This window comes from Symphalangus syndactylus, chromosome 23 (genome assembly GCF_028878055.3).
Source record: "Symphalangus syndactylus isolate Jambi chromosome 23, NHGRI_mSymSyn1-v2.1_pri, whole genome shotgun sequence".
Taxonomy (NCBI): Eukaryota; Metazoa; Chordata; class Mammalia; order Primates; family Hylobatidae; genus Symphalangus; species Symphalangus syndactylus.
The window spans coordinates 38,243,264-38,268,473 of NC_072445.2; the positions used below are offsets into that span (position 1 = coordinate 38,243,264).

Here is a 25,210-nt window from a genome sequence, read left to right on the forward strand (position 1 = left end):
TTCAACCCCACCCCCCTCATCTCCTTCTTCCCTCCCTGTTGTGACCCAGCCCGCCTTCCTCCTGCCTTCACCTACCTGCTTGGTGATGGAGGGCTTCAGCCCCCCACCCCCTCCGCCACCGCTGCCCCCGCTGCCCCCAATGCTGCCCTCCTTGCTGAGGCTCTGTTGCCGTGGACGGGCGGGGCCATAACTTGGCTCTGGGGACTGCAATAGATTCCCGCTGGATGGCCGGGGTTTCTGGGCTGCGCTGACTGTCAACTGCTGAGACTTGCCCCTCTGCAATGGAGGCGGTTGGCCCCCGCCACCCCCACCGCTGCCCCCACCGCTCCCACCTCCAGGCCCTGAGGGGGCTGGCCTCTGGGGACCAATGGTGATCTGGGGAGGGGACAGCATGTGCTGCAGGTTGTCCTGGAGTGAAAGCTGCCGACGGGTGAAGTCAGTGCCAGAGGGTCCAAACTCATCACTGTAGCTGTGGCTATGAAGGATGGAGGCAGCAGGGGGCTTGGGGACCCCGGAAGAGAGGTCCTCACTCTTGCTATAGCCATGGAATGGGGCAAAGGTGTCCCCAGGGGGCTCTCCACCTCGGTGGTGGTGATGGTGGTGGTGGTGGTGATGGGAGGAAGGTGGGCCATGGCCACCGCCCCCTCCATGACCGCCTGGGGGACCTGGCCCATCAGCAGCCATGTGGAAGAGAGGGTTTTGGAAGGAGAGGGGGATTCGCAGTTGCTGGGCAGGGACACCGTCTGTGGTGACACCCATCTGGCTGAGGCGCATGCCAGCCGCCGTGATGGATGAGCCACTCCCCTGGGAGAGGCGTCCGGCAGGCGCAGGCCGTAGCCCCAAGGCTGCTGTCAGCGAGGCCTGGCTTGAGTGCAGCAGGTCCCCTACGGCCGCCAGGTTCGAAACACTGCTGCTGTTGAGGCGGCCACCAGGCCCATCGCCCTGTAAGTCCAGCATGGACACACTCTTGTTGACACTCAGCATCTTCTGCTCTGGCTCTGTGATGTCCGAGCTGCTCGTGCAGTATGCTGGTGAGGAACGGGCCAGGGGTGGACGGCTTACATAGAACAGGTCTTTACCCCCACCAGGCGGTGGTGGGGGTGGCTTTTCCTTGGTTGGGGAGGGGAGGCGAGCCATGTCCATAGAGCTGTCAGAAGGGAAGGGGGCACACAAGCAGAAGGTAAGGTCGGGGCTCCTAGCAATTGAGCCTTGCTGTGGTCTGGCACAGGCCTTGGGGTGAAAAGTGGGACCCAGAGGGAAGGGCTGAGAGCTAGCAGTGGCAGCCCTGAAGAGGGCAGGCAGGGAGGATGGGAGGGGACAGGTGAGTAAAGGGAAAGGACAGGGCCCCTCCGGGAAGGGGGTGAGGCCTAGAGGAGGGGAGATGGGGGCAGCAAGAGAAGGGATGGGGGCAGGGCTGGGCAGATATGGAGGAGATGAGGTCCATGGAGGAGGAGAGGAGAGGAGTAGGGCGAAGGCCAGTGGAGCGGGAGAGGGAACAGACAGGAGAGGAGAGGAGGGTGGGGGAGGGGAGAGCCCCTCACCTGTTGAGGCCTCGAGCCATGAAGGACTGAAGGTCGATGGAGCTGGAGAGAGATGGAAAGAGGGGCAAGCACAGAGAGAGAAGGAGAGAGATGTGGACAAATGAAAGGAGAGGCGGGAATGGTGGGATGGGTATGGTGTCATGGAGGAAGACATGGGCAGAGGAACAAGCAGGGCCATCATCAAAATAATGAGCAGCAAATGAAGCACGGGCATCACCCATCGGAATGGAGGCTGGGACTCTGGAGCAGGCTGCAGGCCCTGCTAGGCTTCTGCTGTCACTGCTCTAAGTGCTGGATCATGGGGAGGTCCGTGGGGTTCTGGTCGGGGGCTGGGGGAAGTGCTTATTCACTAGCTATTACTGAGATGTTTGAACATTTTGACACATGGCTGACATGATGTGCTGGCTGAACCTCAGCCTGGGGACAAGCATGGGCAGGCAGAGGGACAGCAAATCAGAGCTTGCAGGAGGGATGCTCTAGGCTTACAACTAAGCCATGAGTTGGTGGAGCCTCAGCCCTATTCCTAGAGCTCCACATCTCTCACTCCCTCAGGCTGTAAAGGGCTCTCAGCCTACCACTGACTGTACCTGTCTCCTTATCGTCTTCCCTGAGAACTTGGTGCTTTTTCCTCACTTCTTTCAAGCCCTAGAGAGATGCGTGTGGGGCCCAGTGAGGAGTATCTAGAATAGGAGAAAGGCTCCTAGGGCACAGGCCTGGCTGTCCCAAGGTGCTCACCTGTTGAGGTCCCGCATCATGTAGCCCTGCATCTCAGCCGATGGCCCCCGCAGTACCACAGGCTGAGGCCGGGGCCGCTCACTCTGGCGGCTTGGCTGCCTTTGGATGTTGGGGTTCCTCAGAGCTGTGCTGATGTCGTTGAGGAGCCGGGGCAGTGGACCCAGCTTCAGGAGGGCTTCCTGGAAGGGTAAGGCTGTTACCTGGGGGCTCAGTGCCCAGTTCTAAGAGGGCCTCTGAGGGTGCAGGTGGAGGGGGTCTGAGTTGGGATAGTAGTAGTGACACCTCGAGGAACAAGGGGAGAAAAAAAATCTTCAAAGGGTAGTTTCTCAGGCTCCAGGAACCTCTGGAGCCATCTGGGGATAGGGCAAAGAGGGGATCTGCTGACCTTGCTGAGCTGGGGCAGCACCTCCCAGAGCAGGGCATGCAGTGTGGAGAGCTCTCGGCCCAAGTCGATGTAACCCTCAAAGCTACTGCTGTTGGTTAGCGTGTCCAGGTTGGAGATCTCATACAAGAACTGCTGCATAGAACCCCATTCCAGCTCCAGAAACTCATTCATGAAGCCCAGAAAGTCCTCCTTTGAGGTAAACCTAGCCAAGAATCCAGAAGATAAAGGTCACAGACACACACGCACACACACACACAAGGTATCATAGCCTCCCCATCTCAGGATCTCTGGGGACTCAGGAGACCCTTCGTGCCCACCCTCAGCCCTGCCACTCCCTGCCCTGCCCACTCCTGAAGCTTCCCTCACTTGGAAAAGTTGGCCAGGTTCTGGATGACCTTGGCAATGAGGGTGAGGGTTCGTGAGGTCTGCTCATCTGGGTACTCCTGCATAAGCCCAAAGAGACTGGGCGACATAATCGCTGGGCAGAGGAAGCGCAGGAAGAGTGAGGCGCTGATAAGCCTGTCTGCGATGTCCTCCCGGCCTCGCTCTGCGCAGCGCAGCCGCCACGAAGCAAACACCTCCTTCAGCTCCCTCGGGAACACACTGGGGGGAAGGGGCAGGGAGACAGAGAGAGAGAGAGAGAAAGAGAGAGACCGGGACTGAGCCCCAGAGACCCTCAGCTTCCAGGGAACATGCTGAGGGGGGTGGTAGGAGGTGAGGGTGTGGAAACAGGGGTGAGAGAGACAGGGAAGAAGGGACTGCAGGAGCAAGATGGGAGGCTGCTTGAAGAAGGGGGCCATGGCAGAGGGAACAGACAGATTAGGGAGAGAGAAATGGAGGGGAGGAGAAGGTGAGGGGAGAGACACGTGGGAGAGAGATGGAGGGGTGTGGGAGAGAGACAAGGAGAGGAGGAGAAGAAAAACAGACACCAGGGAGAGACAGAGATGGGAGAGAGATGGAGGGTCACTTGAGGTACAGGGAGCTCGGACCCCCCAACTCTTCTGGATTCCAGGGAAATGGGGATGGAGGTGCCCCAGGCATGATCCCCAGTCCCTGGAATGGCTCAGAGCTCATTCCCCGCACCTCCCAGTTCCACTTCAATGTCCCACTGACACCTTAAACTCGGCTGGTGTAAAGCAGAGCTCACCATCGCCCCCACACCTCCAACTGGCTCCTCCTCCTGACTTTCCTGGTTGTCAATGAGGCCACCGGTCTCCCAACCACCAGCCTCATGGCCTCTTGAGTCATCCGTGACTCCCCACAGACATGCTCCCTCCTTTCCAATAAGCTGACAATTCCTACTGATCCTTTCCTGAGAGGGTCCTTCCAGTAGCTCCTTCCTAACTTCTGTCACTGTTCTGATTCAAGATCTGACTTTCATGCCTCCAAGCCCCCAGCTGGCTCTACTCCAGTCATCCCCCAACATACACCCCTCTACTCTACTACATACACTCTACCTATGGATTAATTTTTTTTTTTTTTTTTTTTTGAGATGGAGTTTCACCCTTGTTGCCCAGGCTGGAGTGCAATGGCGTGATCTCGGCTCACTGCAACCTCTGCGTCCCAGGTTCAAGTGATTCTCCTGCCTTAGCCTCCCGAGTAGCTGGGATTACAGGCATGTGCCACCACATCCAGCTAATTTTGCATTTTTAGTAGAGACAGGGTTTCTCCATGTTGGTCAACCTGGTCTCAAACTCCTGACCTCAGGTGGTCTGCCCGCCTTGGCCTCCCAAAGTGCTGGGATTACAGGCGTGAGCCACCATGCCCAGCCTATGGATTAATCTGCTAAATCACAATGTTTCTGACACCTTTAATGGCATCCCAAGGCCTACTAATGACCTCAGACTCCTTGAGGCCTTCCAGTTTCTAAAGCTAATCTTCCTGCCCAGACATCTCTCCCACCACTCCCCATTATGAGGCACATGCTCCACTAAACCGGATGTAACTGCCACTAACCTACTTTAATGTCCCCTGAAAACTCCTGGGCCTTTTCACCATCACACATGTGCCTTTCTCACAGCCTTCTTTTGAAATGGCTTTCTTGCCAACTATGTCCATATATCAGAACCTAAACCAGTCTTCAAAGCCTACCCAAGGGGGCACCTCTTCCCTGCTTATCTCAAAGCTCTGCCTTCTCTCTGACCTTATATCACACACAGGTTGGGGGGACCCTTACTCAGCACTTACACACCATTATGGCTCTGTGGCTTTTTTTTTCTTCTAATTTGTCCCCACTCATTCTGGTGGAGGCCCTCTGAGGGCAGGGACCAGGCCTCTTTCACCTGTTTGCTCTATAGCGCCTAGAACAATGCTTTGCCCATAAATGGTGCTCAGTCCTCTTTGAGGATGGACAGATAGATGAACAGATGAACACATAATTCCCCCGACCCTGGCCCCCCAGCCCAGCGTTCCCAGTCTCACCAGTGGGAGTTGACCACCTTGCACAGGGCCAACTCACAGCACATTCGCAGGTTGGCCTGGTGCTCTGCCAAACTGGACGCTGTGCACTTGATAGGGTCTACCTCGCAGTTTTCCTCAGACTCATACAGAGCACGGATGAACTCTCCTGGGGGGTGGGGGCACAAGAGGGTGTGGTCACACTTTCCAAGGGCAGGGAAGGGGGTGGCCAGGGTTGGGGAAATTTCAGAATCAGGTGTTGGAGGCTGGAGTCCTAGGACTCTGGGTTAGGAAGTATCAAGCTGTGGAAGGGTGGACTTGGGGTCTGGGGTGGACATCTGGCAAGTTTGGGAAGAAGAGGGCCTGAGTGTGGGCCATACCAATAGCATCCTTGAGGTATTTCTGACCAATCAGTCTCATATACTCTTCTATGGCTTTAGTGGCGAGCGTGTTCTCGCGGAATATGAGGTGCTCCCGTTCCATGAACCGGTCTACCTCAGACATGGCCATGTCTGAAAGGAAGTCCTGAGGCCCAGGAAAATCCAAGTGTCAGCCTCTGCACAACCCAATCTTGTGAATTTGCCCTGTCCTCACTAACCCCCAAGCGAGTGCCCATTCCCAAGTCACCTTTCCCTGAGGGCACAACACTCACCTTAGCCTTGCCTGTACTCTGCAGGATGTGAACTAGTGCACTGGCAACCTCCTCCTTGCCTTTGACATTCAGGGCGGGCTCCAAGACTGCACACAGCATCCGATAATGGTTGGTGACATACTCTGCAAACTCTTTATATAGCTCCATGGGCAAGATGCTCATTGTCTGGTAACGTGCTTTCAGCCGCACAGCCGGGCAACCTCCTTTGCCCTTGCCCCCTGAGCCACCCCCCGAGCCCCCTCCCCCTCCCGAGCCCATGCCCCCAGATCCCCCACTGCCTGTTGGCAGGGTTACAGGGTACCACTGCTCTGTGAAGTGGCGCCCAGCCAGGGTGGCCACTGGCACAGTCACCAGGCCGACATAGCCTGCCTTGTCCTTCTTGCGCTTTTTGTCTGAGTCACGGTACAGATGCAGCCGCAGGGCACGGACAGCCGGCAGGTTGTTAAACTCGAAGTGCTCGCCCCAGAAGACAGTGTCCCCTGAGGCAGAGCGGGGCTTGGAGGTGGTGCGTGCATACAGCATGTCATCCAGGCAGAGCTCACAGTAGTACCGCTTCTTGGGGGGCAGCTCCCGGGCCTCTATGATCCACAGCTTTAGCACATTGTCTACCCGGCGGCTGTTGTCCTGGCATGGTGGGGTGGGCACGATGTTAAAGGGGGAAGGGACAGAGAGACACCAAAAGAGGAGAGACAGTAAGAAAGTGGGATACAGACAGCAATCATAAGGTGAGATGGTGTACTGGGTTGAATAGTATCCTACCAAAACTCATGTCTACCCTGAACCTGTGAATGTGATCTTATTCGGAAACAGGATCCCTGCAAATGTAATCAAACTAAGAAGAGGCCAGACATGGTATCTCATTCCTGTAATCCCAGCACTTTGGGAGGCCAAGGTGGGTGGATCGCCTGAGGTCAGGAGTTACAGCCAGCCTGGCCAACATAGTGAAACCCCATCTCTAATAAAAATACAAAAAAATTAGCTGGGCATAGTGGCACGCGCCTGTAATCCCAGCTGCTCGGGAGGCTGAGGCAGGAGAATTACTTGAACCTGGAAGGCGGAGGTTGCAGTGAGCTGAGCTCATGCCATTGCACTCCAGCCTGGGAAACGAGCGAAATTCCGTCTCAAAAAAAAAAAAAAAAAAAAAAGGCCATACTGAATCAGAGTGGACCCTTAATCTACCTTATAAAAACTGGTGTCTTTATATGGAGAGGGAGATTTGGAGACAGAGATACAGGATACAGAGACACACAGAAGGAAGCCAGCTACATGAAGATGGAGGCAGAAATTAGACGGATGCAGTTACAAGCCCAGGAATGCCAAGGACTGCTGGCAACCTCCAGAAGCTAGGAAGAGGCAAGGAAGGATTCCCTGCTACAGCATCAAAGGGAGCATGGCCCTGCTGATACCTTGCTTTTGGACTTCCAGCCTCCTGAACTGTGAGAGAATAAATTTCTGTTGTTTTATGTGACCCAGTTTGTAGCAGTTTGTTATAGCAGCCCCAGGAAACTACTCTAGAAGCGTAGACATACACTAGACAACACAAACAGTATTGGAAAAATTTTAAAAGCTGGAATAACAAGCCAAAAATATTAATGTAGAATTTGAAGGGAACTGGAAAGTCCTGCAGAGACTATCAGAAATTGTGAAAGAAGAATTGCATATAGAATGGGTAAAGCTTGGCCAGGTGTGGTGATTCACGCCTGTAATCCTAGCACTTTGGGAGGCTGAGGCAGGCAGACAACCTGAGGTCAGGAGTTTGAGACTAGCCTGGCCAACATGGTGAAACCTAGTCTCTACTAAAAATACAAAAATTAGTCGGGTGTGGTGGTGCATGCCTGTAATCCCAGCTACTGGGAAGGCTGAGGCACAGGAATTGCTTAAACCCAGGAGGCGGAGGTTGCAGTGAGCCAAGATCTTGCCACTGCACTCCAGCCTGGGTGACAGAGTAAGACTCTGTCTCAAAAAAAAAAAAGAATGAGTAAGGGCCTGGGGGGATACAATTGAGCACAAGCTAATGGTAAGGCTCAGGTGATATTGCAGTGTGTTGAAAAGGAACATGGTGTTTGTACCCTGCATAGGTCAGATCATGTCAGCATCTTGGGTTGAGTTCTTTAAGGACATCAAGACACACGAGTTTCCCCCAGAGGAGGGTGACTAGGACTGTAAGCTTGCTAGAAACTGGGATACAGAGAATAGCTGACAGAACTGGAAGCATGAAGTTTTGGGAAGAACACAGACTCATAGAATTTATGTGCCAAAGGGACCTTAGAGATCATTTAATCCAACCCACTGCCACCAGTACCCTCTGTCTTAGAGAGGAAACCAAGGTACAGAAACTTGGCTGAGTGTATTTTATGTGTCCTGCGGGGTGTTAGTGAAGCATTCCTGCCTGCAGGGAAGCTAGACTAAAGAATTTCCAGAGCCCCATCAACTCTGTACATCTACGACTTCTATGGCAGGGAAAGAGATCATAAGGCAGGGTAGCAGTACAGAAAGAGAAAAGAAATGGGGGACTCAGAATAATGGGGGTCTCCCCCTGCTTGTCCAGGTACCCTGTACCTCAATCCTCTCCTTCCCCAAGCCTCTCCTCCTTTAACTCACTTTCCTCCCTAGGCCCCCAGCTTCCCGTGTTGGCACGTTTGCCCTGCACAGGTTGTGTCCCCTTTATTCCCCAATACCTTGTTGGGCTTTACTGCCCGCTGCAGATTCTCAATCCATTTGTCTCTTTCGGCCGCAGACCGACAGGCAAAGCATTTTGTTCCTGATGAAGTTGTTACCTAGAAAGGAGTGTGGAGTTGAGGGAAAGGGCTACAGAGGGGAGGAGACTCTGCTACCTTCTCTTCCTCCCTGGCCTATCCTCCTTTCCTCCAGTCCCAGAAGTTTCTGTTACCTTGACATCCCCACCTGTGCCACTTTCTCTAGACCTCTCTGCCCCCCGCCTGCCATCACCCCTGTCCTTTGGCCCTCCCCAGCCCACTAGACCCAGTACCTCAAAACAGAACTCCTGGCCCAGGATGGAGCTGTGCACTGGCTTGATAATGGAATCTTCATCCAAGTTGAGCTCCAATGCCTCAGCTGCACTGCTAGGACTCAGCAAGGACTCATGAGAGTGCGACTCCTTAAAGCTTTGCATCAGCCGGGCCCTGGCAGGCAGGAGGTTCAGGAGAGGAAGGGATCAGGGCTCCCCACCCTTTTTTTTTTTTTTTGAGACAGAGTCTCGCTCTGGCGCCCAGGCTGGAGTACAGTGGTGTGATCTCAGCTCACTGAAACTTCTGCCTCCTGGGCTCAAGCGTCTCCCCTGCCTCAGCACACCCAGCTAATTTTATTTTCTTTTTTTTTTTTTTTTTTTTTTTTGTATTTTTAGTTGAGACGGGGTTTCACCCTGTTGGTCAGGCTGGTCTCAAAGTCCTGACCTCAAGTGATTCAGCCTCCCAAAGTGCTGGGATTACAGGCATGAGCCACCGCGCCCGGCCCCCCCTACTCTTCTTAAACACATAGGTACCCTGCATCATCAGTCTGTTCCAGGATGGAGACTTGGAGAGAAGGCCCCCTGAACACCCTTCCCAAACAGACACAGAAAGAAACCCTGCCTATCAGGAAGGACGTGAGGGATGTGATAAAAATCAGAATCCTTTAAGGAACTCCCCTGCTCCAGCTGAGCCTGGTGGCTCACGCCTGTAATCCCAACGCTTTCAAAGGCCGAGGTGGGAGGGTCACTTGAGCCCAGGAGTTCAAGACCAGTCTGGGCAACACAGTGAGACCCTATTTCTATTTTTTTTAAAAAAAGGAAAAAAAACTCCCAGCATCTCACACCTAAGGGATTGCGAGGACTGGGGACACCTAGTAATATCTCAACAGAGAAATGGACCATGGCAGAAAAGAAAAAAAAAAAAAGGAGAGAACAAAGTGGGCCTGGGGCACTTCTAGGTAGTACCTCCAGGTAACCCCAGAAACCAGAGCCTCAGTATAAAGGAAAAAGTGGAAGTAAAGAAGTGAAGGCACAGAGAAGAGATATGTCTAGCCTGGGCCTGGCACAAGGCTAGTGCCTGATAAACATTTAATGATTCAATGAATGAATGAACACAGCATAAGAGGACAAGTTTTAGCAGAAGCAGGGGAAAGAGTGAGGGAAAAGCATAAGAAATAGGAGAAAGCTGTGGGCAGAAAAGAGCTGAAAGAGGATAAAAGACAGAATACAGGGACTAGGGAAGAAGAGGAGGTAGGGCAAGAAGGAGAAAGGGGGAGACAAAGGTATGTGCAGCAAGACAGAGGACAGGAGAAGAGGAGGAGGGCCAACTCGAGAGATGGCCGGGGAGAAACGAGGTGAGGGCTAAGAGGGGATGGAATGCCAAAAAATCACTGTAGGGGGGCAGAAGATAAAGGGGGCTGGGGGCATGGAGTAATGAGGGGTAGGATAGCAATACAAAAGTGGTATGGAGATGGGCAGGGGATGAAGAGTAGAGAGCAGTGGGAAAGCGGGAGGGGAGCTCGGGTGTGGGAGCCTCCAAGAAGTTATTTATAGCAGCCCCGTCATCGCAGGCTCTGGCTGCCGTCAGCGCGACGCTCCCGCGCGACGCTCCCCCGGCCCCCGGCCCCCCACCCCGCCCCCGCGGCCAGGAATACCATGCCCTCACCCCCTGCCGGCCCCAAATCCAGCTCTGGCAACATAGGAGGGGGGCAGGGAAAGGTGTGACTCACTTTATCCCAACCTCCCTACCTGCCCAATCCTGGGGGTGGCCAGACATGGGGGAAAGGGAGGGCATGGTTCTCCCTGGGGAGTGACTGGGTGAGGGGGAAACCCAGAGAGGAACCCCAAATGGCAGGCAACAAAGGCAAACAGTGGAGGTCTCCTTCAGCCTGGCCTCAGGGACAGTGCCTTCTGGACTTCTCTGCGGGCTGCTTCTTCATGCCTCAGTCCATGGATTGCTCCCCATTCTGTCACCCTGCACACCTGTCCCAGCCTCCCCTTCTCTGCCATGCCGTATACTGTCTCTTCCCTCACTGATGAGGTCCTTGAGCCCTAGCCATCATCCATTTATTCAGCCACCCCCAGCCCCACTCCAACCTGCTGCCCCTGTATTTCCTGACCTTCCCTGACACCCTTCCACCTAGAGCCTATTGCTCACTCACCTACCAACCCCTTCCCTGCATTCCTTAAACATTCCTCCAGGGTCACTCTCCTCCTGTACAGCTCCTTTGATCCTGGGCTAGAGCCCATCCTTCTTGGCCTGAGGAGTTCCTGAGGAGTCCCTCCTTGGCTTCACCTTCATTCCCTTTCCAGCCTGTCTGTCTGTCTTCTCTCTGCCACCCTACCCCTCTCCTGCTGCTCACAGATCCCTATTCTAGTTCTTTTCTGTTCTGTCCCCTGCCCCGTGACATCCCCCAACCAACTTGAGTTGAATCCTCCAACCTTTGCACACAGATAACCCCCTCCCTCTGCATCTCACACAAGAGACCCTACATTACATCGATCTCATCCCACATGCTCCAGCCCCTGTACCGGTCATGGTCAGCACTTCGGAAGCGAGGCAGGATCTGGCGAAAGCTGCTGGTCCGGTCAAGTTTGGGTTGTGACTTCGTTCGTTTGATGGAGCTTTTTAGCCGTCGGCTCAGGAAGCCTTGCTGGGGGGGAAATGGGGATGGGGTGGGTTGGGGCAGGGTCAGTTCTACCTGCTCATCCCTCAGCTGGTAGAGAGCCCCTGGATGAAAGTGGGATGGGGAAAAGGGAAGTCTCCAGAAGCGAGAAAAGGGGGATAGGAACCCTAATACCAGTTTGTCTTCCTTGCTCCCATGGGTACAGTGCAAGCACACACACACACACACACACACACACACACACACACACAGCTTGGAGAAGGTGGGAGGGCTGGTCTCAGTAGCAGGGGGGCAGAGCCAAGAAGGGGGAAACCAAAGAGGTGGGGAGACACACACAGACACACACTCTTTTTCTCACTCTCACTCCCTCTCTCCCCCTCCTGCCCTCTTTCTCAGACTCCTAGGGCCCCAGTTGGGGCTGGAGGGGAGGGGGCCCAGCTGAGCCACATCTGGTAGGCACCACTCACCGAGGGCCGGAAGGGCGCAGCAGGGGCGCCCTCCATGCTGTACTGCTTCCCCCCTGGGACACTCTTCCTCCTCGAGCGACCCAAGTGGTATTCTGGAGGGGAGGAAATGGCCAGAAGGGAAGTTGGGGAGGGGGCCAGGAGGGAAGCTGTTAACCCAGGTTCCCACCCCTGACCCCAGTGCATACCCCCACCTCCCTCTGCCCCTCAGCTCCGGCCTCACCTACCCCCCGGAAAGCAGCAGGAAGAGCAGCGACGGCGGAGAGGCTGGCAGCGGGAAGGAGGGGGCAAGGAACCTGAGCAGGAGCCCCCTGAGGGGGATGGGGTGGGAGGCCTTAGGCCCATGACTGGGGCTGGCAGTCAGCAGGGGAGCATGGCTGAGAGGGTCAGTAAAACCCCAATAATGAAGGACACCAAAGATCCAGGGAGGCTAGGTCCCTGGTGCCCACCCACCCCAGAAGGGGCTAGCTGGGGGGAAAGATGGGTTAAAGGTCATTGCCCGTAAGCAGGCTTTCCTCTTCCCCCTGCTGGGCACATCTTCCACCTGCCCCCCACCTCCTGGAACCCCTGTCTGTCTGGAGGGCCAGGGCTGCCTCCCATGACCCCCTCCCTGGACTGGAGGGGGAGGTCTTGGAAGAGACCTGTGAGGAGTAGCTGGGGACAGAAAATCCAAGGAAGGGGCAGGTAGGGGGAGGGGAGAAGGAGCCGGTTCCACGTGCACTGCAGTGGCAGGGGCTCAGAAGGGCGGGGGGGAGGGGAAAAGCAAAGAATGCAGGGGAGTGGGCAGGGAGCAGGAAGGATGGGCAGTGGGGGTTCTGGGGACTCCCAAGTAAGGATAGGGAGAGGAGGAGGAGGGGAGGTGAATGCGGATGCAGCTCAGTCTGCCAAGAGCCTAGAGGGATGGCAAGCTCTGAAAAAGGAAGCTGAGGCTCGGCTGCAAGGGAATTTAGAGGGGCCGAGGGGCTGGAAGAGAATGTAAGTGGGGGGATGCCAAGCTCCGGCTCCAGCTCCAGAATGGCTGCCCAGGCCTGGGCTCCCCCCTCAGCCCCACAGTCACCACTGCAGCCAATGGGGGGGCAGGTGCTGCATCAGGGGCGGGGCCACCATCTCCACGGCAACAAGAAGCTACAGGCTGGAAGGAGGGGGGTGGACCGGAAGAGCTGCCTGTTAACCCTCTAGGTTCCAGAACAGAACAAGGGAGGACCACAATTATATTTTCACTGTCTACTTCCAGAATTGCAAATTGCCTGCAAACTGCCCTAGAATCAGTCCCCAGCTTCCCTTTACCTGTAAAACCCAGGTGTTAGGAGGTTTGCATACAAAAATGTGGACCCCATGACACGAGAACTCTATCACTCCCTCAGGAACAGGTGTATAGTACAGAAACATACACTGAGCTGTGGAGGTACGTGTATATGAGAACCACAATACAAAAAAATAACTGGGGATCTATGTGCTTTTGAGACATACAGACAACTGTGAGCACGGGCATAGCACGGATCCACATTCTGAGACCCTGAGGCCCACACACCCCACAGGATACATGCTTTGACATATGTGAGCACTGCAGCAAGGGAGTACATACTTGAACCCAGTTACCCACATGAGAGCTGCTGGTGTGGACTTCGTGGCCCAAGTCTCTTGGGCAATCATGTGGGCAGCACACTACAGAAATGGACCTATAACCCTAAGACACACATGTCCCCATACAGGGGAATTCCAGTTTAACCCCTGAAATACATGCTTGAGTACACCATGATCCTGACCACAGAAAGGTATCTCCATATCTCAGAAGCACAAACATACTTTCATTCACGTGAAAAGTACAACCACATCCACTCTGTCTCAGGACAACCCCCTTTCCTCCCCCAGCCCTTCTCTCACTCTAACACAGGCATCCGAGATTGCCACCAGAGTAAAGAAAAACCAGGAGCAAATGTGTTAATTATCCTTCTGGTACACACTAAGCAATGCATCCAATGGTTCAGGATATCTCTTCCCTAGTAACATTTTTCTGCATTTCTTAGGTATGGCTGCCTCACTCTCATTTCAGGGAACCGAGCTCAGCCATTATTTTCATGTGCAAGCTCATCTAATAAAGGCATAAAGTCTAACTTTAAATGCATTAAAACTCTGCTTTGGAACTAAAGCATTAACAGAAGAACAAATTTGCTAATTGGCTTGCTTGGTTCTTGGAAGTAATATAACCTTACACATATTACCAAGAACTAAGATCCATGAACTTACTCATAAGTCACAGGTACACAGAGGCCACATACACATATGCTTATTAAAGACTTTTGTTGTCGCAGGAAAAGAATAGCAGAAACACAGAGGAAAGGGGGGCAGAGTGACAGAAACACAGAACATCCTGTTATTAGTGCTGCATGCAGTGACATGTACAGAGAAAACAACACACACCCGTGTACACACACACACAGCAAACCTGAAAAGCATAAACTGTGATCCTGGGTCTCCATGTCCCATGCCTACACGATGTATACACGCATGCACACACGTAACAGCCACCTACACAAACCCGTAACACAGGCATTGTGCACACACCCACACATGTACACACCCTGTGTACACACACAATGGCACTCACACACACACACAGCAAGGGCTTGGACTCCTGCTCCTCCAACATCTCTAATCTTGCCATCACCCACAGACTCTCCCCCTGCCCTCCAAATCCCTAACCTTCCCTTTGGCCTTTCTTCGTCTCCACACTCAGCTGGCAGCTCTCAAGGGGAGCCAGGGGAGGGAGGTTGCCAGAGAAGGGCGAAGAACAGGGTTGGACACAGAGCAGAGAAATGAGAGACAGAGCTCTGTGCTGGGGATATGAACCTCTAATGACAGTCCCTGCCATGACAGGCCTCACTGTGAGCCAGCCCGTATGCCTGAGTGGCCTTCCCTGATCCAAAACCAAGCCTGATCCTACAAGGCCTACAAGAATCCAGTGCCTTCTCCCATCTTCTTCCCTTTCTTCTTCCAGAGATCACTTTACCAGAAGGCCTGACTCTCTCCTCCCCACTGCCTCCCCAGCTCCCAGACCCCTTCTTCTCCCACCATCTCTATCCAGTTCCCCATCTTAAGCTCTTATCCCCTGTTCTCTCTTCTAAGTCTGGCTCGGCTTTCTCCCACATTCCCATTCTCCAGCTATTCTTTCTCCCTGGCCTGCTTTCTGCTCTCTTCTTCAGGCCTCTCTCATTCCTTCTCTCCTATCCACTCCCCACTTTTCCTCTTTACCCCATTTCTTCCCTTTTTGAGCTTTTCTGTCCCCACTTACTGACCAAGCAGGGCTTACACCTGCCCAGCCCAAAGGTGTTTCATACACAGTAGAATTCCAAGGAACACATTCACACACTTACTCCACCCAGCCACACCACCCACATCCAGACACGCCCTGGACACCCATGCTGGGATTGACACAGATACTCAGGCCAGTGCTGGAACACACATGCAAAGACACACACCTGCCACCAGGGACACAGAACATCCTGCTCATAGGGCCACACATTCCCACACACAGAAGGCTGACAGGAGGTGAGCCCCAGCCAGGGATATGCATGCTCAGGGTCAGAGGTGACATGGACCAGCAAGGCCGTGGACTGCCCCACAAGCCCGTGGCTGGCCAAACAGCCCCCTAGGCAGGAAACAGGCAGAGGCAAGATAAGACAGGACACACTTGCACAAGGCTGGCTGCACATGTGTGCACGAGGAACTGGGCCCCCATGTGCACATGGCACCGACACACAGGAGACACGAGCATGGGCACGAACACACACGGGGACACACGGGCTGCCCCTTCCACCAAGGGCTCCAAGATCCCACACACACCGACCGCCCCCGCGTGCTCAAGACCCTGTCCGCACGAGGCCAGTCCCCGACCCTCCCGTCCTCCGCTGTCCCCCTCCGGTTACCATAACTCCCCCCACTCGGAAGATGCAGCGAGAACATGCGGAGGGAGCAGCTGCCGCCGCCGCCGCCGCCGCCACCGCGGCTTCCCCACCCCCCTCCCCGCGCCCACGCACACGCGCGCCCCCGCCCCACGCGCGCGGCGCCCCCCCCTCCACGCGCGCTCCTAGTCCGCCCGGCCCCGCCCTTACCTCGCACCGCCCCCCCGGGGGGGTCAGGGGTGTCCCCGGTGGGAGAGGGGCCCCGCCCCTGCGCGGGGGAAGGGCGGGGTGCGGAGGGAGAGGGGGCGGTACGGCCCGGCTCGCGCCGCCCGGCGCGGTGGGGGCGGCGGCGGGGCCCGGGACGGCCGGGACGGCCGCGCGGTGACGGCCGCGGGAACGGCTCCCTCCGCCGCCGCTCCCGCCGCTGCCGCCGTTGCCCGGGCCCCGCCGCCGTTGCTAGGCGACCGCTGCTGCCGTGGCCGCCTCTGTCACGAGCCCCGTCGCCCGGAGACAGCGCGAGAGAGACGGGGGAGGGGGGCAAGGGGACCCCCAAAACAAACCAGGCCACCCACCATCCCCTCCTGAGCAGGACCCCCCCTACACACACACACAAAACCACGGAGAGAACGAGGGTTCGCGGCTCCACCCAGCAGAGGAGGAGCCCAGGATTCCAATGCCCCTCAAAGGTCCGGCGACCTCTCCCGGGCTGGAGAGTCCATAGCCTCAGCAAACACCTTTGCATAGCCAAGTCCCCAAGGTCCCAACGACCCCTATGTCCACTGCACATCCTCCATGCCCTTTACACATTCCATGTCTGCCTGAAGACCCTAAACGTTCACCCCCTATCAACTTTCACGAAGCCCTCCCCCCAAATACATATGCCCCTGGAACCCCTCCCAGCCCCTACTGAACCACAATACAGCAACCTCCACATGCCACCTCAACTCCAAACACACATGGTGTCCCCACCCAAAACACACGGGAGACCCCCGCCAGAGACCCCTAGACCCTGAGGACTCAGGATAAGGAGAAAGATGGGGAATAAGTGGGCAGATCTGCCAACCACGGGACACATGATAAACATGCTCTGTGAGCATGTGACCATTCTGGCCTGGAAACGCAGGTATACACACATGCACACAAACACACACATCTTCCCCAGACATGAACATGACATACACACATATACATATACACACAGATGCGACAGACATCACACACATTCTCTGTATACACTCCACCACCACCTGACTTTGCCTCACAGAGATGTGCTACCCACACACCCCGATGGTATGGGATTTCCATGACAATGACACATCGCTGACCACCCACCCACCCATCCACCCAAGGTCCCCAAACCGGCCCACAAGGCTAGTAGGGCCTGGACCTATCAGAAGGCTGGAAGGAGCCAAAGGATGGGGACAGGTCACTGGCTCTCTAAGGGAGAGAAACTGGTAGCTTGAATTCCTGAGGGGAGGGGGAGCTGGTGGGAAAAAGGGGTCACCTGGGGGTTGGAGGAATGGGGAACCTGGATCGCTGGGTCCGGGAAGGGAAATGCAGTGGAAGGGGGCAGTGACGAGGGGGTTTCCGGGGGCTGAGGGCGTCTCTCTGCACCTTGGCTGCAGATCTCTGTTCTCTGCCTTCATCTCCCCTCACTGTTCCCATGGAAACCTTTTAAGCGAACTTCTCAGGAAGACAAAAATCTTTTTTTAAATGACTAAAGAGGGGGTTGGGGGGGCAGAAAGGGGGAGGGAGGGGAAGAGACAGATGGAGAGAGGGAGAGAGTTGGAGAGACAGACCGCGCAGATAGCTCTACAGACAGAAAGGAGATGAGATGGGAGTCTGATGGACTTTCGCCGGGAGCAGAGGGGAGGGACGGGGTAATCAAGAGGGGTACAGAAAATAAGAGAAATCAGGGAGGAAAGAGAAAGGGGGTGATACAATTGCAGAAAATAGAAGCAGCTGATGAGAGGAGAAAAAAAGGGGGCAAGAAAAGAAGGATACCTCAAGGACTGAAGGTCCGGAAGAAGAATCAGGAGCATAGGGGTGGGGCAGAGGTCTGGGGGGAGGGCAGGAACTAGGTCATTCTTTCCAAGATCCCAGACCAGGGGCTGGGAGGGGCAGGGGCAGGAACACACGGACTGGAAGCTAAAGATCTAAGGAGACTATTTTTACAAGCACCAGGAAAATAGTTAAACTTCACTGCTGGAGAGGAGAAAGGGAGCGAAGCCGAGCGAGGACCCACAGGGGCCTCTCACCCACAGCCCCTGTCCCGCTCCACCTTCCAGAGGAGGGCGCCTTCTCCCCTCGGGAAGCGAGACTTTGTCTCCGCCTTCTCCCGCCCCCGGCCAGCTCCCGCCGCTCCCCAGCGCCCCCGCCCCGCCAGTCCGGTCCACCTTCAGCCCTCTCCCCGCGCCTGTCAGGGGCATAAGAGCCTGCTCGGCCGCCGTACCATGCTCGCCGTGGGGCCGCCCCTCCACCGGCACGGAGACTGTGCGTCTCAGCAGTTTGTTGCGACTGGACTCGCTCCTCCGGTCCCGGATCAGTAGGGGGTGTATCTAGGGGAGGTGGGGGTGTGTCAGACCTCCGTGGCCCACGCCGCCCCTCCCCTCCCTCTTCCCCGCTCCGCCCCCTCCCAGGAAGGGCGGGCCTCCCTTTCCCCCTAAGCCTGCCCACTTTTTCTGCCCTGGCCCCTCCACACTTGGTGACTGGATCTCTCCCTTCTCTCCCCCAGTCTCTCTCTCTCTCATTCTTTGCCATCCCACCCTCTTTTCTCCCTCCATTTGTCTTGAAACACCTTCCCGAGAACTCTCCCAAACCCTACTCAGCTCTTGGGCAACTCCTCAGAAGTTAGCTACTTTCTGAATCCAGTTTTCCCTTGACCTTCAGTTCCTCCATTCTCCCTGCTTTCCTCCCAACCTCCCACCTCCCTTACCCCCTTCTCTCCCTCCGAGCCTGTCACGGGGGTAGCAGAAGCTGCATTTATAATCAGGATCCACAGCTTGTCTCCCTCCCACGGCCCGGCTTGCGGCCAGACTGGGACCCAACCTCCCCTCCCCCCAGAGGGCCTGGTCACCTTCCCCCACCTTTCATCTCCTTCCATCACCCGACCCAGCATCTCTCACTTCCCTTCTTCCCCTCAGCCATCACCTTTCCCTAAGCTTCACACCCTACTCCCCCTGTCTACCTCCATACACCTTCACCCTTGCAGTCTCCTCCACCTCTACCAAGAGCCACAGGAACAGACCCCTCACTATCCCCCAGCCCCAGTTCCACCACCCATCCAATTACAACTCCCTGCGTCTGTTCAGGCTGCTCATTTTCCCAATTCCATCTACTCCCCCTCCCACACACATGCCCTTCCTACTCCAGACTGGCCATTCCTATTGCCCCTCAGCTTGCTGGCCACTGCTCCCTTCAATCTGTCCCTATCTCTGTCATTCCTTCATTACCCCAATCCATTGTCTTCCCTCTTCATCCCTATAACAGTCCCCACTCTTGGTTCCAGTTTCCCCCATTTGTCCTGCAGACTCCAAACCTTGATATAGGGGTTTGACCACAGTCACTCAAATGTCTCCCAATGGTGTCCAAAACTTAGACTCCCCAAGCCACCTCTCCTTTCGAAGTCACCATATCCTCTCCTTAACACCTCTACTTTACTCTGTGGCCTGGAAGCTGTCTACCCAGCCATCTCTCCACACTCTCACCTGCCCCCACAGGTCCCTTGACACTCTAGTTAGCCCTCACTCGAATTCTAACCAATCCTCATCACACCATTCTCAATAACTTTGAGGGCCCATCTCTCACCACGTTTGGTTTTCCAGGCTACCCTACCATTTTTTAAAGCTTGTCCCCCAAATCACCCCCATTCCCTGACTCACACTTGTGGGGCACCCTTCCAGTTTTCATCCTCCATTTCCTCCAATGGACACTCCTGCTGACCCAGCTCCCAAATCAACCCACACTCCCCTGGCTCTCAGATCTCCATACCTGGCCACCACCTCCCATAAGAGACCTCTGTCCATTTCATCTCCTTTACTCGGGCTAGTCCCTGCCCCTACTCCACTCGTACTCCTTTAGATAACTCCACATACTCCCAGTTCCCCTCCCTTATATTCCTTCCTGATGTCCAACCAGTCCCTTGCAGAAGCCCTCTCAGTGTCTCTCTAAACCTTGATCTCAATCACCCTCCCAGTCTTCACCCCCATCATGCCAAGATCCACTGACCTCAGTCTTCTCTCCCAGTATCCTCCAGCTACCTAAAACCTCCTCTATCCCCTGCCTCTTCTCTGGGTCCTGCAATTTCTCTCCTTGCACTCTGCCCCCTGATGGAGAAAGGACTGGGAGTCTTGCTCAGTGGGCAAAGCAGAGAGGGGTCCTGAGGATTGCTTTGGTGGGGAGGGCCTTCCATGTCTTCACCCCTTCTCCAAACCCTTCAGTTCCCCTTCTCCATTCTAACCTATCCTACAATATGGACAGTGTGAAAACAGGAGCCTCCCCACCCCCGAAATCTTCAGAACCACATCTCCTCCCCAACACAGCTCATAACCCTCAAAGACTCCCTGCCCAAGATGAGAGAATGACTACCCCTCTTGTCACACTCCAACCCAAGTCTCAATGGCCACCCTCCTGCCATTTGCGAATGTTTCTTCTTTGTCTGCCTTCTTTGTGTCTCTCTCCCCTTCACTAATGAGGACTCTCCCCATTCTCCCACATGCGTTTTCCCAGCCTTCTCACCCCACTCACCTCATCCTCATCCAGCATGAGCAGCTGGTTCCCCGAGATGATGCAGAACCGAGGGTTCCAACCAGGACGATCATATGGGGAATGAACGTATTGGGTTCGGTGCATAGAGGGTCCCCGTACATCTGGAGGACAGAGACACACAGAAACGGTAAGGGAGGTTCTATGCATTTGGAAGCAGAGGCCTAAAATGGAAAGAAGAGAGTCCATAAAGTGAGAAGGGAACCCCACCGGCCTTCAGGAGATCACAGTTGAAAGTGAGGCACCTGGCAACTCTAAAGGAACACAAGACAAGCATTTATACATAGGGGAAAAGAGGAGAGGATCACATCACAGAAGGCTCTGGAGACTTGGGGGAAGAAATGCAGAGGTTCAGGGATGGGAATTATATGACAGAGAAGGTACACGTTTGGGGGCAGAGAAAGATGAAGGAGCTCTCCATCTACTTCAGGAAAATAAGGTTGAGGTGCCGCAAAATTGGCAGGAGAAAAACAGAGAAGTTGGTGTCAGATATCTGGGTAGAGGAAGATATCCAAATAGCTGCAGAAGACAAGGACTTGGAAGGTGGCACCACCCCCTATAAAAGAGTACGAGGAAAGCTACACGACTGTGAGAAAGAAGGATGGGGTGTGTGTGTAGGAACATTGGGATCATGAGATTCTGAGGGCTAAATATCTAGAAAAGAAGAGGTCAGGGAGCTTACCTGTTCACAGTGAGAAACATAAGAGGGCCTCCCCTCCCAACTCTTCCCTCCTCTGTGCCCTCCTCCCCTAGTTCAACCCTGTTCATCCTTTAGGGAAAGTTCTGGTTCTTGTGGTAAGGAGAAGATGGCTTTTGTTGGCATCTGGCTGTGAAGGGGCCAGGGCAGACAGTGGGAAATATGCCCCTGTTTGGACGAGTAGAGACCAAATTTATCTCTTCCCCCATTCAGTGTCCAGAGATTCAACACTGCCCCCACCACCTCACCCCACCTAGTCTCAATGGACAGGATGGAAGCCACTCCATAGGTCAGGAGCCTCCCCAAGGCACAGTGAGGAGCTTGAGGAAGAAAGATGTCAGGGGGAAAGAATGGAATATCCAGGCTTGGTGACATAGAGGGGCCCCCAAAGACAAGAGCTGGAGATGGGAACAAAACTTTCAGAAGAGAGAACAGTAGACCAAATGTCACCCATGGCTGAGATGAGCCCAGGGTCCTCCTTCCCCGACTCTGTTGTTCTTGCCATGCCGCTCTCCCTGCAAACTGCCTCTCCTTTAAACCCAATGCCACACAGGCCCTATTGAAGTAAGACAGATGTCACATTGGCGACAGCAAAGAGCTAGAAATTAGGCTTAAGGTATCAGATTTTAGATGGAAAAAAGATCAAACTCTGTCACCTTTATGGGATAACCATGAGTATATTGCAGGAGAACTGGTCTTTGAGCTTCATTCCAACAGAATGCACTGAGTAGCAGAGTTTTGCAAATTCAGCCCTTTTCTGTCTATAAATATGTCTCTCAAATTTACCCAACCTCCAGATCACAGTGAGCGATGAACCCTCAGAATGTCCACCATCTAGAAACCACATACTTTGAAACTCTATCTCAACCCATCTCAGAGACTAACTAATGTTCTCTAGATACAGAGATCACCAATACCTAGCCTCTGAAACTACAGACATTGCAGGCAACATGCACACCGCACTTAGACACTTGGTATACCCAGAGGAGAAATCTGTTGATACACATAAGCATTTGGGGAAAGGGCTGGTTCAGGCTGCAGCCAAGGGAGGCAGGTTAGACTTCAGAGGGCATCTTTCTCCTGGCAGCAGGGAACTTAGGAACAACTCTAGAAACACACACACACACACACACACACACACACACACACACACACACACACACACAAATACTGTCTGGACTTCGTGAAGAATGATTCTGGGAGGCAGATGCAAGAGGCAGAGGAACATGGCTGAGAAAGGGGAAATTTTTACTAGGATGAGAAATCCCTCAAGGGCTGAGATGGGGATCCCTTGTTCTAACCATCAAAACCTGTGTCTTTGTACCCCAAATCTCCAACACCCCAATAAGTAGAGGAGACAAGAAAAGAGAAATGATAATAAGAGTTGAGGTATTAAGGGAAAGTGGGTAGGCACAGACTTGTAGTGACAAGGAATGGTCTGGGAGACAAATAATAGGAGTAGATGGAAAAGGAGGCAGAAATGATGGTAAATGCCTAGGGGCAAGGGAATACACCTGAAGGACCCAACTGGACATGTGTCAGAGCAAAGGAGGCAGACCTAATGCGGGGGCTATGACAAGGGGTCAAGACGGACTAGTAGAGAAGCGATAGATATATAAGGGAGCGACCACATAGAAAAGAGAGAGAGGCAATGAACACCAGAGAGGGGACTGATATAGGGGAAGGACAGAAGGGGGACTCATATAAGGAACGGACACCATATGGGGGGAAAGATATAGGTGATGGACAGCAGAGAAGGGAGGGGGAATGGAAATAAGGATTGGAGGGGTGGGGGAAGGGGGTAAAAGTGATGAAGTGAAGACAGTATTAAGACCCCAGAGGTTAAATTTTACTGGTCAAGAGCCTTTAAGAGGGTCAGAGTCTGGGGCAGGATCCTAACCTGTCCCCTACTCCCATCATTTAATCTTACTTGTACTGCCACCCCCCCAAGCACACATAATTTGGCCCTCCCCCTGCCCTGGTCTCCCCTCCCCCACCATTCCCTCTCTCTTCTCTCCTCCCTCCATCTGGACCCTCCATCTCCCCGCCCCCCACTGCCTCCCTCTCTCTCCATCTGGCCCCTTCTCTCCCTCCATCCTCGTCTTTTTCCGCCCCTTACCATACTCTGAGTCCCCCACCAAATTCTCCCCCCACATCTTCTTGGCTTCTCTTTTCACCCCTATGTTTTCATTTCTCCCTCCTAGCCCCTCTCCCAAGACTCTGTGCCTCTATTTCCTTGATGTTTTCCTCATCACTCAGCTCCCACCCCCAAATTATTTCTGCAGCTTTTTCCCCAACCCAATCCTTCCACCTTCCCACCCCTTTCTGGCGCTTTCTTTCCCCTTCATCATTTTCCCTTCAGCCCCCTTTCAAGGCCCATTTCCTGGCCCCTCCGTCCCTTATCTACCCCTATCCCTCTGGCCTCCAATCCTTCCTTCCCGGTTGCTCCCACCCCTGCCTTCCCGGTCCTCCCCTCTCCCTCCATTTCAGCCGCTCCCTTCCCTTGGCCCCGACTCTCCCCCGCCCCCTGCCCCTCCCCCTGTTGCCCCCCATATGGCCCTCCCCCTCCCCCCACCACGTACCTCTGAAGGGGGCATAGGACATCGCGGGGATGCTCCCCCGATGGATGGAGGCTCGAGACCTGCTCATCAGGCCTGGGGGGAGGGGGCGGGGGGACGGGGGAGAAAGAAGAGAGAAAGAGGGGGAGAAAGAGGGGGAGAAGGAGGAGGAGGTGGAGGAGGAGGAGGAGGAGAGAGGAGGAGAGAGGAGCAGAGAGAAGCAGAGAGGAGGAGAGAGGAGGAGGAGGAGGAGAATAAGAGCCAACGGCAGCAGCGGCAGCCGAGAGAGAGGGGGGGCGGGGGAGAGAGCGAGAGCGAAGAGAGCAGGAGGAGGAGGAGGAGGGAGAGACTCTGCAGCCCCCACCCCTACTCGGGGAGGCCCAGATTGTGAGAGAGAGAGACCCCTGACTCAAAAACACACCAGAGAGAGACAGAGGTCTTAAAGATGCAGACCCCAGACCCTGAGACAGAGAGACCCTAGACCCACAGAGAAAGATACTTCACCACCCCCCACTGTGGGTTAATTTGAGACACAGGCCCAAAATCTAGAGGAAAAGAGACTCCTGATTTGAGGAAAAAACGACCCCAGATCCCCCAGAGAGAGGAGCCCAAGATCAAAATCTGAAAATCCAGTCTCAAAAGGGTTCTCCATACCTACAGACATCTTAGACTCCAGACCCTGAGATGATGATTTCAGGGACCAGGACCTGAGAACCTAGACTCAGAAAAAGATGAAGCCCAGATTCAGAAAGAGCCAGATGTAGAATTAGAGCTTAGAGAACTCAGACCTAGAGAAAGACCCCAGACTCAGATCTCAGAGATTGATAACTTAGAGACACTCCTGACTTAAGGGGAGATAGAGACATCAGCTGGTCCGGAGATGGACTACTCAGAGACCGAAAATTCATGAAGAAGACTTCGAAAGACCTCAGAGTGCGACCACCCTGAAACATAGAAACCCCCAAACCAAAAGCATAAAAGGAAACTGGGTCCTAAGAAAGATCTCCACACAAATACTGAAAGACCCCTCCGAAATCTGTCTCAGAGACAAACTCCAAACTCAAAGACAGAGATCTTAGGGAACCTCCCCTCCCCAATTCCCTGCCCTAGAACCTCTGAGAGGTATAACCCTGACGTCAGCCTGGGAAACTCCGAGGCATCCCCACCACCAGACCAATGACCTCAGACCTTGAAGGGAGGGGAAATATTGGGTGAGGGCAGTAGCAAGAGCTTTTTTCTCTGCACCTCCTCCCGCCTCTCTGCCTCTCATTGGCCCCTCTCTCCATTTTTGGGTCACAGGATGTGCTTGGGCCCCAGGGAAGTTATGTAGGGCAGGTCCTGGCTCCTCGGGGGATGGGTTAGGGAAGGGAGACCCAAGGCTGAGAGGTGGACCAATCCTGGGGAGTGGAATAGGCAGGGAAGAGGGGACAGAAGGACCATCACCACTGTCCCCACCCTGCAGCCCTCGTTCTCCTTCCCTCTGATTCAGCAGTCTGTCTCAAGCTTTGAGTTTTCAATTA

At 54.5% G+C, this 25,210-nt stretch overlaps 1 protein-coding gene across 15 annotated transcripts in view; it reads right to left on the reverse strand.

The window, feature by feature from the left end:
• SYNGAP1 (synaptic Ras GTPase activating protein 1) overlaps positions 1–25,210 on the reverse strand; it is a 35,432-nt gene that overhangs the window by 9,670 nt on the left and 552 nt on the right. For 2 of the 15 annotated variants that reach the window (XR_010119067.1, XM_063632336.1), the window contains exons 1-13: positions 15,882–16,516; positions 11,773–11,864; positions 11,211–11,332; positions 8,700–8,853; positions 8,389–8,487; positions 5,711–6,334; positions 5,439–5,583; positions 5,083–5,227; positions 3,028–3,264; positions 2,662–2,863; positions 2,277–2,455; positions 1,542–1,583; positions 76–1,147 (exon numbers count right to left, since the gene is read on the reverse strand). Coding sequence is in view for 14 of the 15 variants with exons in the window: in XM_063632336.1 (XP_063488406.1) it covers positions 76–1,147; positions 1,542–1,583; positions 2,277–2,455; positions 2,662–2,863; positions 3,028–3,264; positions 5,083–5,227; positions 5,439–5,583; positions 5,711–6,334; positions 8,389–8,487; positions 8,700–8,853; positions 11,211–11,332; positions 11,773–11,864; positions 15,882–16,458 (3,690 nt within the window). In the remaining variant the exon portion in view is untranslated. Of the gene's footprint in view, positions 1–75; positions 1,148–1,541; positions 1,584–2,276; positions 2,456–2,661; positions 2,864–3,027; positions 3,265–5,082; positions 5,228–5,438; positions 5,584–5,710; positions 6,335–8,388; positions 8,488–8,699; positions 8,854–11,210; positions 11,333–11,772; positions 11,865–11,996; positions 13,637–15,881; positions 16,519–18,123; positions 18,230–20,417; positions 20,540–21,788; positions 21,854–23,714; positions 24,775–25,210 lie in introns of those variants that run through there. The other 13 variants (XM_063632340.1, XM_063632339.1, XM_055262780.2 and 10 more) reach the window with 12 other exon arrangements.